This window comes from Martes martes (genome assembly GCF_963455335.1).
Source record: "Martes martes genome assembly, chromosome: 3".
Classification (NCBI taxonomy): Eukaryota; Metazoa; Chordata; class Mammalia; order Carnivora; family Mustelidae; genus Martes; species Martes martes.
In genome coordinates this window covers 118,812,177-118,827,251 of record NC_137890.1, presented here as the reverse complement: position 1 = coordinate 118,827,251, position 15,075 = coordinate 118,812,177, and the positions used below count along the sequence as shown (strand labels likewise).

General features: G+C 35.1%; 1 protein-coding gene across 1 annotated transcript in view; it reads left to right on the top strand.

Annotated features, from left to right (window-relative positions):
* Positions 1-14,274, top strand: part of NUP35 (nucleoporin 35) — a 34,715-nt gene extending 20,441 nt beyond the window's left edge. Inside the window, exons 5-9 of the mRNA XM_080799472.1 lie at positions 6,369-6,510; positions 9,262-9,331; positions 10,794-10,922; positions 11,977-12,141; positions 13,618-14,274. Of these exons, the coding sequence (XP_080655598.1) occupies positions 6,369-6,510; positions 9,262-9,331; positions 10,794-10,922; positions 11,977-12,141; positions 13,618-13,695 (584 nt within the window). The 3' untranslated portion in view covers positions 13,696-14,274. The remainder of the gene's footprint in view (positions 1-6,368; positions 6,511-9,261; positions 9,332-10,793; positions 10,923-11,976; positions 12,142-13,617) is intronic.
* Positions 14,275-15,075: the final 801 nt, after the last annotated feature.

The window sequence follows — 15,075 nt, the reverse complement described above, 5'->3', positions numbered from 1 at the left end:
AGTTAAGTCTTACAGATATAATAACTAAGGGAAACCTTTATTACAAGTTTGAGATACAGTTGACATAAAACATTGTATAAGTTTAAGATATACAGTGTGTTTATTTGACCTACATATATTACAAAATGACTACGGTGTAAGCTTTCAAGTATATAATATAGTATTATTAACAATAATCACCATGGTGTTCTTTACTTCCCCAGAACTTATTCATATTGTGACTGGAAGTTTGTAGCCTTTGACTAACATCGCCTCATGTTGTGCAGCCCCCGGGCCACAGTAACCACTACTCTATTACTCTGAGCTTTTTTTTACATTCCACATAAAAGTGAGGGCTTTTTTACATTCCACATAAAAGTGAGATCATACAGTATTTATCTTTTCTTTGTCTGACTTCTTTCACTTAACGTCATGCACATCATCCTCGGGGTCTGTCCTTGTTTTGCAGATGGCAGGATTTCCCTCTTCTCATGGCCGAAAAACATCCATGGCATATATATACACCCCTTCTTTATCCATTCATCCACTGAAGGACACTTTGATTGTTGCTGTATCTTGGCTATTGTGAGTAATGCTGCAAGAAACATGGGAGTGCAGAAACCATTTTGGGATCTTATTTCCATTTACTTTGGAGATGTACCCAGAAGTGGGATTGCTGGATCACATGATAGTGCTATTTGTAATTTCTGAGGCACCTCCATACAGTTTTCCGTAGTGGCTATACCAATTTATATTCCCACCAGCAGTGTATAAGTATTTCCTTTTCTTCAAATCCTTGACAACACTTAGTGCCTGTCTTTCTCATAATAGCCTTTCTAAAAGGTGTGAGGTGACATCTCAGTGTGGTTTTGATTTCCATTTCCCTGATGATTAGTGATTTTGAGCACTATTTTTGGTGATTGTTGGCTGTATGTCTCTTCTTTGGAAAAATGTTATTCAGTTCCTCTGCTGATTTTTTTTTTCTTTTTAACAAATTACTATTTTTTGTGTGTGTGCTGTTGAGTTGTATGAGTTCCTTATATATTTTGGAGAGTAACCCCTATCAGATACATGGTTTACAAATATTTTCTTCCATTCTATATGTTGCCTTTTCATCTTGTTGATGATTTTATAGATGGCTTTGATAAGTATGGACTTTAACAATATTAATTCTTCCTATCTGTGAACATGGGATATCTTTCCATTTGTTTGTCTTTAGTTTCTTTTATCAAAGTCTTGTGGTTTTCAGTATACAAATCTTACACCTCCTTGGTTGATTTTATTCCTGTGTTTTGTATTGTTCTTGGTTTTTTTAAAGGGAGATTGTCTTATTTATTTCTTTTTTGGTTATTTTGTTGTTAGGGTATAGAAATGCAGCTGATTTCTGTATGATTTTGTATCCTGCAACTTTACCGAATCCATTAATTAGTTATAAAAGTTTTTTGGTGGAGTCTTTAAGATTTTTCCATGTTTGAGATCATTTTATGTGCAAAAACAGTTTTGCAGCTTTCTTTCCAATTTGGATGCCTTTTTTTTTTTTTTTTTTCCTTGCTTGGTTGCTCTGGATAGGACTTCAGTAATGTGTCAAAAGGAGTGGCAGGTGGGCACCCTTGTTCCTGATTTTAGAGGAAAAACTTTCCACCTTTCACCATTGAGTATGATGTCAGATGTGGGCTAGACATAATATGGCCTTTTTAAATTTATCCTCCTATATCCAAGTGTTCAGCATTTTTATCATGAGAGGATGTATTTTTGTCAGTAGTTTTTTTTTGCATCTGCTGATGATCATCTGACCTTAATCTGGCTTTTGTGTCAGAAAAATGCCTGGCCTTATAAAATGGAAATTGACATTTATTGAACCTCTTAAACATGCTCTTTCAGTTATTTAAATTATGTTGGATAGGTGTTTTATATATATATTTGTGTTCCTCATATATAGAATGCAGAAGGTAGGTTATATCTCATAGAATTGCTTTTAGTATTAAATATGAATACATGCAAAAAACCTGTATAAGCACCTTGAACGTAGTATAAGTGCTCAGTACTTGCTAGCAATTATCATTAATATTGTTATTGTTTTTATTTTTGTTGTAATATTTGGGAAGTGAGGTTCAATAACTTGTTCTAGTTGTGACAATAAGTAATAGAACTACATGTGAACTAACTACAAATCCATTTGCTATCTTCCCTCTCATTTTCCCATAATGCTCTCTATCAAGGTGAATCATTAGTTCAGGGCTAGCAACACTAGCCTTTTGCCATCCAGTCCAATCCTCTTCTGGGCTCCTAACTCAATCACATGTTGCTTTTCAAAAAAGCAAGATGTTATACTCCCCCTCCCCCATACATTAAAAGATATTTTTATGTATTTTTGTAATTCACTAGCAGTTGGAACATGAGGATCTAAAATAAAATAATAACATGGAGGACATTGGGAGATGGAGAGAAGTGAGTTGGGGGAAATTGGAAGGGGAGATAAACCATGAGAGACTGTGGACTCTAAGAAACAAACTGAGGGTTTTGGAGGGGAGGGGAGTGGGGGTTGGGTGAGCCTGGTGGTGGGTATTAAGGAGAGCATGTATTGCATGTATTGCATGGAGCACTGGGTGAGGTGCATAAACAATGAATTTTGGAACACACACATAAAAATAAAATAAAATAAAATAAAATAAAATAAAATAATATACCAAAATAAAATTTGAGGGGCTGTTAAGTTTTTTTTTTCTTTTAAAAATTTAGTTTGAACTTTTGAGTGTTTGTATCTGGAGAGTAACTTGACTCTCCAGTACTACTTTGTTGTGGTTTAACAGTGTGTCACTGTGACTTGTCATTGAATGTGTTTGTTTGATAAGAGAACTTCTTTTTGTATGCTTCTGAGAAAATCATTCTGTATTCATAAATAGGAAATCAATGAATAGGAAAACTCAGTTGCCCTTTTTAAATCTCAGCTTTGGATGTGAATAGCTTTATTATGCATTTCCTAATAGCAGTTCCTGTTACCTCTCATTAATCAAGCATTTTTAAGTATATAGGATATACTCAACCCAGGATCAGCATTTACCAAAATATGAAGGTAAAATGTGGTCATTATAGGAGATTTGGGATTGAATAAAGTTAAAAATATTTCTTTATTCAGTAATCTTTCAGAGTTTTTTATGTGAATTGTAAATCTCCCATCAGGATAATATAGTATATGGCCTTTTATAAAACTTAACACAGTAGCTTTATCCCCCCTTTTTTGTTTTTTTTAAGAGTGTGCTTTCAGAGCTCCATTTCACTACAAAGACTTTGAAACGATTTAGGTTGATTTTTCAGCTCAATTGGGAATTCAGGACAAATGACTAGGCAGCAGATACGTAGAATGTATTGAGCAGAGAGCCTCCAAAAATCACTAAACGTGGATTGTGAATCATGCACAAGGCCCTGTAGTTGTTCTTGGATTTTTTAGTTTCAGGGTTCTTAATACTCTTTAAAAAAAAAAAAAATTTATTTGTTACTTTAGAGAGAGAGCATGTGGGGAGAGGAGCAGAGGGAGAGAAAGAATTCTCAAGCAGATTCCTTGTTGAGCCCAGCTCCTGACTAAGGGCTTCATCTCACCACCCTGAGATCTTGACCTGAGCTGAAATCAAGAGTCAGATGCTCAACTGACTGAGCCACTCATGTGCCCTTTGGGTCCTTAATACATTCTTAAAAATCGAAGCGCAGAGCTTTTGGATTATAGCTATTGATATTTACTGTATCAGAAATTAAAACAATATTTTATAGTATGTATTCATTTAAAAATAATTTGTTTCCTATAAACATAACCTTTTTTAAAGTAAAAATAACTTTCTGTAAGAAAAGATTCTCATGAGAATAGTGACATTGCTTTGTACTTTTCAATTTTAATGTCTGGCTTAAGATATAGCTGAATTCAAAATTTCACTTAATTGTGGAATTATTTAATAATTGTGGAATTACTTAATAATAACGTGGAGGACATTAGGAGAAGGAAAGGAAAAAGTGAGTTGGGGGAAATTGGAGGGGGAGACAAAGCATGAGAGACTGTGGACTCTGAGAAATAAATTGAGGGTTTTGGAAGGGAGGTGGGTGGAGGGATGGGTCAGTCTGGTGGTGGGTATTAAGGAGAGCACATACTACATGGAGCACTGGGTGTGGTGTATAAGCAATGAATCTTAGAACACTGAAGAAACAAAATAAAATTTTAAAAAATTCCTTAAATTAAAAAAAAAAAAGATATAGCTGAATTCTCCTATCTGCTTCTGTATATTTAGTCTCCATTGATTGAATTGCATTAAGTATCCTCTGGAAAGGTCCACTAGTCTACTATATACTCGTGAAAGAGTGAGAATATAAAGGCAAATGAAACCTTAAATGACTATGAAAAACATTTTGATTTGGCTGATCCCATAAGAGGGGTCATCGGGATCTCTGAGTCTCCGGTGCACACTTGTAGAACTGCTCCTAATAGTAAATAAGTGTTAACTAGTTATTTCCTAAGAGCTCATACTTCAAATTTGGATGGCCTAGATTGGAATTCCAGCTGCCATTCTGGACATTATTTAACATCCCCTGTTTCCTAAATTGTTAAGTGGAGTTATAATAGGACCCATCTTATTGTTAGAATCAAATAAAATTGTACATGTAAAAAAGATATAAATACTCTTAATAAAATGCTGCTGTTTATTACTATTTCAAGATTTTTGTTCTGTTGCATCACTTCGGCTCACAATTTTCCGTTGGCTTCCCAACTCATTTGAGGTAAAATCCAGAGGCTTTATTTATAGTGGGTTACAAAGTTTTTTTTTCAATCATCTGACTACTTCTTTTTTTTTTCTTTTAAGATTTTATTTATTTATTTGACAGACAGAGATCACAAGTAGGCAGAGAGGCAGGCAGAGAGAGAGAGGAGGAAGCAGACTCCCTGGGGAGCAGAGAGCCCGATACAGGGCTCGATCCCAAGACCCTGGAATCATGACCTGAGCTGAAGGCAGAGGCTTTAACCCACTGAGCCATGCAGGCGCCCCAGTCATCTGACTTTTTGTTAGCTCTCTGTGTTCACACTGTTTTGACCTCAGATGCCCCTCCTCACTGTGCAAGTACTGGTTTTCTTACTGTTCATCAAACACCAGTCATATCCTTTCTCAAGGCGTTTATACATGATATTTTCTCCAGTAACATTTACTTCTTCAGATACTGGCATGTTTCTCATCCTCCAGTTCCATCGGGGTTTGGTTCAATGGCACCTCAGTGAAATCTTTTTTCATTTAGTTCTTCCATGTATGATAATATATATACTTCCTGTCTCCCTTCTCTGCTCTACTTATTTTTCTGTAGGAGTTCCTGTTTTCTAACATAGTTTATTTATTTGTTTGTCTCTCTTCCACTAGAATTTAAGTTCCGTTAGAGATAGGTGGGGGTTTTTTTTGGGGGGGGGGAGCATTGACTAAACTTGTTCACTTCAATACTTAGAATATGCTTAGTGCATTTTTTTTTTTTTTAAGAGAGCATGAGCTAGGATGGGGAGGGACTGAGGAATAGGGAAAGAGAATTCCAAGCAGGCTCTGTGTCCACCGTGGAGCCCATCATGGGGCTTGATCTCACCACCCTGAAATCATGACCTGAGTTGAAAACAAAAGTCGGATGCTTAACTGACTGAGCCACCCAGTTTTTCTGAAAAAAATATTTTTTGTTTGAGTGAATCATTACTACTCCAAAGATGAAAGAATAATCTCTGCTTCTCAGAAATGTGTGGTCTCAGTGGGACAGTGTCTTTGAAATAAAATGAACATGTAAAGCATTTGGCTTGGCATTTTGCACATGTAGCAGTACTCATTAATTGGTAGCTATTATTGAAGGATAAGCAAAAAAAAGAACAGAACTAGACATTTCAGATAGAAATGACCTGAATATAAAAGAAAACTACATTTACATCTCAGGAGCTAGGGTAGATACTTTTTAGGAGAACATGGAAAAAATAGGTTGAAACTATATTGTGGAGGCCAAGGCATTTGGATTTTTCTGTAAGTAACAAGTTATTGCATATTTTTAAGGAACAGCTGCTGTGATGAAAGTGGTAGGTTTGGAAGATGAATGCAAGTAGAAGTCCTTGAGGTTGATTTGAGATCCTTCTGGTGTGGGCTTAACTGGAAATTAAAACAGCAAATTTATAATAAAACTTCTGTAAAATCATAAATTAGGCTCAATTATTAGTGAGCTTTGACATTGTATGGTAATATAAAATTATCATATGATTACAGTTGTATATTTTGAACTATATATGCAATTGCCAGTTTTTAATGTATTTTTTTCATTTAAAGCTGAGCTTTGATTTAAAATAAGTCAAGAAGTTTATATTGGTAACTAACTTACTAAATATACTAATATAGGACAAAGTGTGTTTAGTCCAGCAAACATTGGTCAACCACGAAAGACAACATTATCTCCTGCACAGTTGGATCCTTTTTATACTCAAGGAGATTCTCTGACTTCTGAAGATCACCTCGATGACACTTGGGTGACTGTGTTTGGGTAAGGTTTCAGTATCATTTACCTTTCCAAAAAAAAATGGGAGCAAAAAAAACTGTCTCCAGCATTTATAATAAACATACCAAAAAAAAAAACCGGATTACGCAGCAAATGCTCATATACCTACCACCTGGCTTCTACAGTTGTTAATATTTTACTTAAATTCATTTTATCTTCCATTAATCATCTTTTTTTGTTGGTACATTTCAGAATAAGTTGCACACTTCACTATAAATTAATCACCCTGACACTTCAGAATGTGTATTATTATTATTTTTTTAATTTTAATTTTTATTTATTTTTTTTAGAGAGGAAGGGGGAGGGACAGAGGGAGAGGGAGAGAGAGAGTATCTTAAGTGAGTTCCATTCTCAGTGCTGAGCCTGATGCAGGGCTCCATCTCACAACCCTGAGATCATGACCTGAGCTGAAATCAAGAGTCAGACACTTAACTGACTGAGTCTCGCAGGTGCCCCCAGCATGCACATTAACAACTAGTGTTCAGTATTTGTGTATAGTTCTTTTTAATCATTTATCTGTTTGCCGCTTCTCTTATTCTTTTCGTTTAAGCATATTTGCTGGGTAATGGAACAAGATTGCCTCCTTAGACTTAGGAAGCTCCTTTCTTTGTAGTGGTTATTACTCTGCTTATATTGGACTTAACCAGTTTGGAATTATCAAATTGAATTTCATTTGTATATGTACATACTGTGTCACAAGGTTGGTACTTTATAGTTACAGGATACTGAGTATTAATAGAAATTGTACATGACAGCCCTGGATGCATTTTAAATAGGTTTTTAGATTAAGAAAGAGTACTTTTAGGCATTTGGAGATCATACTGCATCATCTATAGATGAGAAAACTGATTAAGTGATTTATTCAGATTAAGTGATTTATTCAGAGGTTTACATCTAGTTATTAATAAAGTGTCAGCAAAAAACCTTAGGTCCTTTGATTTGTTCATAATATACTATGTAAGGTTTGTTTCTCAAAGTGTGAAATGTCATACTGATATTGAGTCTTACTGTATTTAGTTTTGGGGTAAAAAGTATAAAAATAACACATGAGCTTCTTGAAGAACATGCTTAGTAAATGTTAGTGTTATATATTCAGTTTATTTAAAATTTAAAAATTCAAAGGAATGTGTAAGAATCTACAGTGGAAACTTTTCCTTCCCACTTCCGTACCCAGCTACAATTATTCTCCCCTTTAAGGCAATATCTACCACCTGTTTGTTGTGTAACCTTCCGGAGAGATTCTATGTGTTATTGATCCTGTTTAGGTAAAAAATCGGGATCGTCTCATTCACCAGAAAGCCCATGCTTAGCTCATAGCTATTGGATAGCTGTTTGATTTTTTTTTTTTCTTTTTTAGTTTAAATTCTTATATTCTCTCATGACGTGGCTATGTTTTTGAGCTTGGATGTTCACTCCCAAGTCTGTTTTTGAGGCTCGGTAGTAATGGTGTCACTCTTAAGATTCTTCAGTATTTGGATAAATTACTTGAAGCTCTTCTGCTAGTCTTTTTTTTTTTAATTTTTAAGATAAACACTTTCCTGCCTATGAATCTTCTGTTTATTTAATGTTTTAGTAAACCTCTATATGAGTTTGATTGCAATAACTGAAACGTTTTCTTCCAAGGGATAAAATATTTTGATCATTTATAGGGTAGTACATCTAAAATATGTATGTTCTTTCTTCGATAATTTAACTTTTTTCCTGTTGACTCAGAGTCATCATGAAATATCATTCATGGTTTTAGGTGGTGCTTTTATAGGATATTGGAATATTTCCATTAAAAGTGGTCCTAGAGTCTCAGAATTACATTTTATTTTTCAAGCACCTCCCTCACTTAAAACCATTATTTTTCTTCCATTTTTATTTTCTTAGCTCTGCTTTGTAGGCACTTTGCCTTATTTGTTGCTTTTCTTTGAGGAAAGAAATCTTATATCCAAACATATATAACATAAAATAAAATTTCAGTCCTGAATGCAGTATTTTACTCACATACATTTTAATATATGGAATTTCTCATCTATTTTTGTGACTCACATTTTTTTTCCTTGGGTTCTTATCCAGGGTCTCAATAACTAAAGCAACTGGTTAAGGAAACTCCAGGTTTTCAATTTAAAATAGCTTTATTGTTTGGACTATAAACGTAATGTCTGATAAAGTATTTAAACCATATAAAACTTTATAAAGAAGAAAATAGAAATCACAATTTTCTCAGATTTTTGGCTATCAAAACCTTGGCAACTATCCTTTTAAATGTTTCTGTACCATTGATACTGGTACTTTCATTTTTGTTTCAGAACTAAATTTCTGAATTCTTAGTTGGTGCTCAGTGTATAATATGACTATATAATTTAAAATTCTTTTCCTTTTAATAACTGTAGTATACCTCAGTATTTCACACACATATACACATGCTCACACACCCTTATAAAATATATACAGAGCTGCAACATTATAGTTCTTTCCTGTGTGGGATGGTAATGGCAGTGGGAATGGAATTTTAGAGATTACATAGATGGAATCGGGATGGAGAATGGCTGAGTCAAAGCTAATTTTAACATACTTGCTTTTGGGTGAGAAGCAATAACAGATTTAACTGTAGGGGGGAAACAATAATCAGGGATTTCCTATTAATATTCTAGTCTGTTAGGGGAACTTACCTTGAAGCAACTTATAAGTATGGTAATTTCCATTTGTATTTATTATGGAAGTTGACTCTTTGGACAACTCTTTTTTCAGGTTTCCTCAAGCATCTGCTTCCTATATATTATTACAGTTTGCACAGTATGGGAATATCTTAAAACATGTGGTAAGGCTTACTTCTTTTCAGTTCAAGATTTAGTCTGAAGAAAAATAAGCTGTGAATTGAGGGAAACTGCTGCTGAATATTGTCTGCTTTTTCCAAACTTTCTCTTTTTTTTCTTTTTTTTAAGTTTTCATTGAATACGTCTGTTGAAGTCTAGAAGGCTAGAAGTTGCATAGTAGTTGATAAAAAGGGATAAAGAGAGAAGAGAAGCAGGAGAGTGAGAATTTCAGGCTCCAACCTCCACCCCCACCCCCACCGCTGTTTTTTTTTTAATAGTTCACAGTTTCTTAACAAAAATTATGCCAAATATTACATTACTTTCTTCCAATATGAGCTTGTTTTATTGGAGATAAAGGAAAAGAGAGAAGTTCCTGATTTACAGTTTTTAGGGCTTTTTTTAGCTTCTAGAGAGCTTTTTTGAAAAATATCTAGCTTGCTTTACCTTGTGTATAACAAGTTATAAATAACAAATCTTTCTTCTGTTACCAGGGATTGACTTACTTCAATTCCTACAGAAAATAAGATTGATGAATACAATTTTTAAAAACCTGATAGTGAGTGTTAATAAGGCCTATTTGTAAGCAACAGTTATCTTTTGAGAATTACTTTACTTTCTTTTTTTTTTTGAGAATTACTTTACTTTCAGAGATATTTGCAACATACCCCTTTTCTTTTTTTTTAAGATTCTATTTATATATTTATTTTAGAGAGTGAGAGAGCATGAGCTGGGGAAGGAGCAGAGGGAGAGGGACAAGCGGACTCCCTCTGAGTGTCGAGCCCCACATGGGACTTCATCTTAGGACCCTAAGGTCATGACCAGAGGCAAAAACCAAGAGTTGGATGCTTAACTGAGCCACCCGGGTGCCCCAATATTTGCCACATATTCTTTATAGTAGAGAATTGGGAGCTACGTAGAAATTATTGAAATTGTTTAATGGGGGGGTGCCTGGGTGGCTTATTCTGTTAATTGTTTGCCTTAGGCTCGGGTCATGATTCTGGGGTCCTGGGATCAAGCTCTGTGTCAGGCTCCTCTCTCAGCAGGGAGTCTGCTTCTCTCTCTACCCCTGCCCCTCCATCCCACTCATGCTGTCTCTCGTTCACTCACTCTCAAATAAATAAAATCTTAAAATAAAATAAATAGGGCTTTTGTTGAATCTTAGCATACAGCTTGTTACAGGACATCAAATACAATCTTTTTTAAAAAAGATTTCATTTATTCATTTGAGAGAGAGAGGGAGATTATAGAGGGAGAGTGAGAGGGAGAAGCAGACTCCCTGCTGAGCAGGGAGCCCAAAGTGGGGCTAGATCCCAGGAGCCTGGGATCATGACCCAAACCAAAGGCAGATGCTTAACTGATGAGCTACCCAGGTGCCCCTATATTTTCATATATTTGTATCTTCTAATAGGATTCGTTTTTTAGATTTTATATATTTTTTGTTTTAAGAGGCAACTTCATTCTTTGCAGATGTCTAACACAGGAAATTGGATGCATATTCGTTATCAATCTAAACTGCAGGCCCGGAAAGCCTTAAGCAAAGATGGGAGGATTTTTGGAGAGTCCATCATGATTGGTGTAAAGCCATGTATAGATAAAGTAAGTTATTACTGATGGAAGGAATATAAGCTTAATCTGTATGAGAAGCACGAGTCTAAGCACTGACATTGACAGTTATCACACTTTGCTTCACTGTGCCCCTTTTTCTTGCGAAATGTGATGATGTAGTACCATTTTCATGTGAAGCCAAAGATGTAGTCACAAGATTTTAGGATTTAGAGATAATCCTCACCAACCCCCTCATTTTACAGATAAAGAGGCCAACGGTTCCTAAGTAACTTACAGAGTGGTTAAAGGTGAGACCTAGATTTTAGGTCTCTTCTCATTCTCCTGTGCAAAGCAACATTAAATTCTTTATATTCTTTAAGGGCTGCTGTTTCATAACAAAAGATTTCACAGGAATGGTTAACAGAATTAATTATTAAATGGCTGAAGCTTTTTATTAGTCATTTTTATTTTAAAATATTTTAAAACTTATATATTTATATACCTATAAAATAATATTTAGCACAATTTATGCTTTCCTTTGTGGCTTATAAAATCATGATCATTCTTAAATAATTATACATGAACTTCTTTACTATGTACGAGGCATTGTGCTTGGTGTTTGTATACACACATTAATGCACAAAAGCAGGCATGGCTCGTGTTCTTACAATCTGTGGTGGCCTGTAGTTATGTAATTATTATATTATGCTGTAACAGGTGTTTGTAGAGGCTAGAGGAGAATCTGGGATTCCTGGCTACTAAGTAACACTGGACTTTAGTCCTCCACCCACCCCAGGATTTCCTTAAGATTTTCTTCCTTGTGTTTTTTTTTTCATAGTATTTTTTAGAAGATTTTTACTTTTGTGAGTGTCTAGTTGTCCTGATCATGTTTGAGGTCATTGAAGTGAATTTTGTGGCTGAGCATTGTATCTCAAATACTAGCAAAGAAGCACATACTCTTTTATCAAGGCTAAAATTGAAAGATTAATTAGATCAAAGAAATTATGCTCTTTTAAATAAAGTCTTCTTTTTAAGTAGGATGTAATAGTGAGTGATAACATACTACATGTATAAACAGAGAAGTTCTTTATCTTTATTTCTCCAGAGTGTTATGGAAAACAATGACAGGTGTGCTTTATCATCTCCATCTCTAGCCTTTACACCACCAATCAAAACCTTAGGTACACCAACCCAACCTGGAAGTACTCCTAGGATTTCTACCATGAGACCTCTTGCTACAGCGTACAAAGCTTCTACTAGTGACTATCAGGTATTTTAAGAATTGGATAAAAAAGATATACTTTATTTATATATTTATTTATTAAAAGATATACTTTAAATGGTGAAGTGCCTAGCGTGTTTAACTTTCTCATTGGATTGATTTGTATGCCATTTAATATTTCTTACTGAAGTGATTGCCTTGAAGAAATACCTATAAACTTTGCATTCTTAAATTTCCTATTTTAAAAATCAGAATTTTGGCCAGTTGAAAACTTACATTGAATTTTGTAAAAAATTACTTTGCCATTATTGAAAGCATTTTGAGAGTTTTAGTTTTCTCTAAGTTGTATTTGCATACATTAAAAGTTTCTCTTGTGAACATCTCTGGCATGAGGGAATCTTTAAGACCCTTTTAAACTGATAACTAAATCTAATGGTATCACAAAAGAAGAACCTCAGGTTGCAGTAGCTGTGGTTATCAGAGAAACCACTGACCAGTTCCCGTTTCAAAATTTCTCATTTCAAAAAGTTTAAAGGAAAAGTTCATTGCATTCATTGAAGAATGATGAAAGTATGACTCTCATTCAGTATGTTATTATTGTCCCCTACTAAATTAACTGGGTTCTGAACTTGCCTAACCACAGACATTGGTCCTGAAACAGCAAGTAAAACACTTCATGCTTAAAATGATAGGCAGTGACAAATTTAGTCTTTTGATTTCCCTTGAGATTTAGAGACTAGAACTATTTTTTTTCCTTAAGTTTTTTCTTGTCAACAGTATTTTTTTAAAAAGATTATTTATTTATTTATTTGACAGAGAGAGACTCAGAGAGGGAATACAAGCAGGTGGAGCAGGAGAGGGAGAAGTAGGCTTCCTGTCAAGCAGTGAGCCCAATGCAGGGCTCCATCTCAGGACCCTGGGATCATGACCTGAGCCCAAGGCAGCCACCTAATGACTGAGCCACCCAGGCACCCTCAACAGTATTTAATTTTTAATTTTTTTTTTTTAAAGTAGGCTCCATACCCAGTGTGGGGCTTAAAACTTACAACCCTGAGATCAAGAGTCCAATGGTCTGCCCACTGAGCCAGCCCAAGCGTGCCTAAACCAGTATTTTAAAATCCTTATTTCCTGGGGGTGCCTGGGTGGCTCAGTCAGTTAAGCATCCAGCTTTCGATCTCAGCTCAGGTCTTGATCTCAGGGTCATGAGTTCAAGCCTTACATTGGGGTCCATGTTGGGAGTGTAGCCTACTTAAAAAAAAAAAAAAATCTCTTGTAGCTTTTATGTTGTTTATTCAGTTTTCTGATACAAGGAGTAGATGTAATTTATCTTGCCAAAGGAATAAGATTTTGTCCTTTAAAGCATAAGGATGTTCTAACTAAATCCATATATTAGTCTTTAAATATACATTTCAGTACTACAAATGCATTTAACTGTTTGGCTCTTTTAAATTAGCCATTAACTCTAGAATTGACTATGATCCTGAGGAAAATTTAACCTAACAATTGTGTGTGTTTTTTTAATAGGTTATTTCTGACAGACAAACGCCAAAAAAAGATGAAAGTCTGGTATCCAAAGCGATGGAGTACATGTTCGGCTGGTAGCATAGTACAAGCTAAGAGCTCACCTACTGTGGAGGAGGCTGCAGCACTAAAACAGTTAGCAGAGTACTGCTGGCTTCCCTTTGGTTAGTTGTATAACCACTCAAGGCAGTACTGGGTAGCTATCTCATACTTTCTTTAGAAGCCTTTTTCTTTAAGGATACAGCCTATTTGTAGCTCGCACTTTAAAAGATGCTCGAGATACGTTTTAAAGAAACAAAAAATCCCTGTAAACAGGATTTTGTGCTTTCTGTGATAGTGCATGCTTAAGCATAAAAACTCAGCATTGATTACCGTAAATTATCTAATTGAATTTGTGGTGAAGCCTTGTAGTCTTCAAGCGTTGCTGGGGTGAATTTCATGAAGGGTAACTGGTACAGCTCCTTTGGACAAGACACAAAGATTATAATTAATAATTTGAATTATGGTCTTTTAATTTAGATAGTATTTAATATTTTAATTATCCTTGTTTATGTATGTCCTGTCGTAGATTGTCATCCTTCAGTATTCTAAAACCAAAACAGTCTTTTTAAAAACTTGCTAAAGTTTCTTGATAATAAACTTTGTCAATTATATATATTGAACCTTTTTTGTAAGTGATTTATTAACTATTTAAAAAAATTTGAAGTGTTTGCTGAAATAGAGGAAATATGTTATGAATCTCCACATACCTGTAATCTAGTTTTTTTTTTTTTTTTAAAGATTTTATTTATTTGACAGAGACCACAAGTAGGCAGAGAGGCAGGCAGAGAGAGAGGAAAGGAAGCAAGCTCCCTGCTGAGCAGAGAGCCAGACGCGGGGCTTGATGCCAGGACCCCGGGATCATGACCTGAGCTAAAGGCAGAGGCTTTAACCCACTGAGCCACCCAGGCACCCCTGTAATCTAGTTTTAATAGTGATGTAACCATTAATATTTTGGCATTTGTTTCTTCTCTCCCCCTTTTGTTTAAAGCCTGTCTCCGATATGATGTCATTTTTTTAAAAAATTTTTTATTTATTTTCAGATACGATGTCATTTTAATCTAAATACTTGAGGATATATCAAAAAAGAACGATCCCACTTATAACTATAGTATCAGTATCATACCTAACAGAATTAGTAACAGTTTCTTAGTATCTAATGTCTAGTCCATTTAAAAATTTCCCAGTTATCAGGGCACCTAGGTGGTTCAATCAGTTAACTTTTGACTTCAGCTCAGGTCATTATCTCAGGGTCCTGGGATTGAGCCCTGCATTGGGCTCCACCTAACTGGGAGTCCACTTGTCCCTTTGCCCTTTTACCAGCTTGTGTCCGCGCTCTCTCTCTCAAATAAATAAAATCTTTAAAAAAAAAATCACTGTTATCTCCAAAATGTATTTATGGTTGGTTGGTTCAAATCAGTG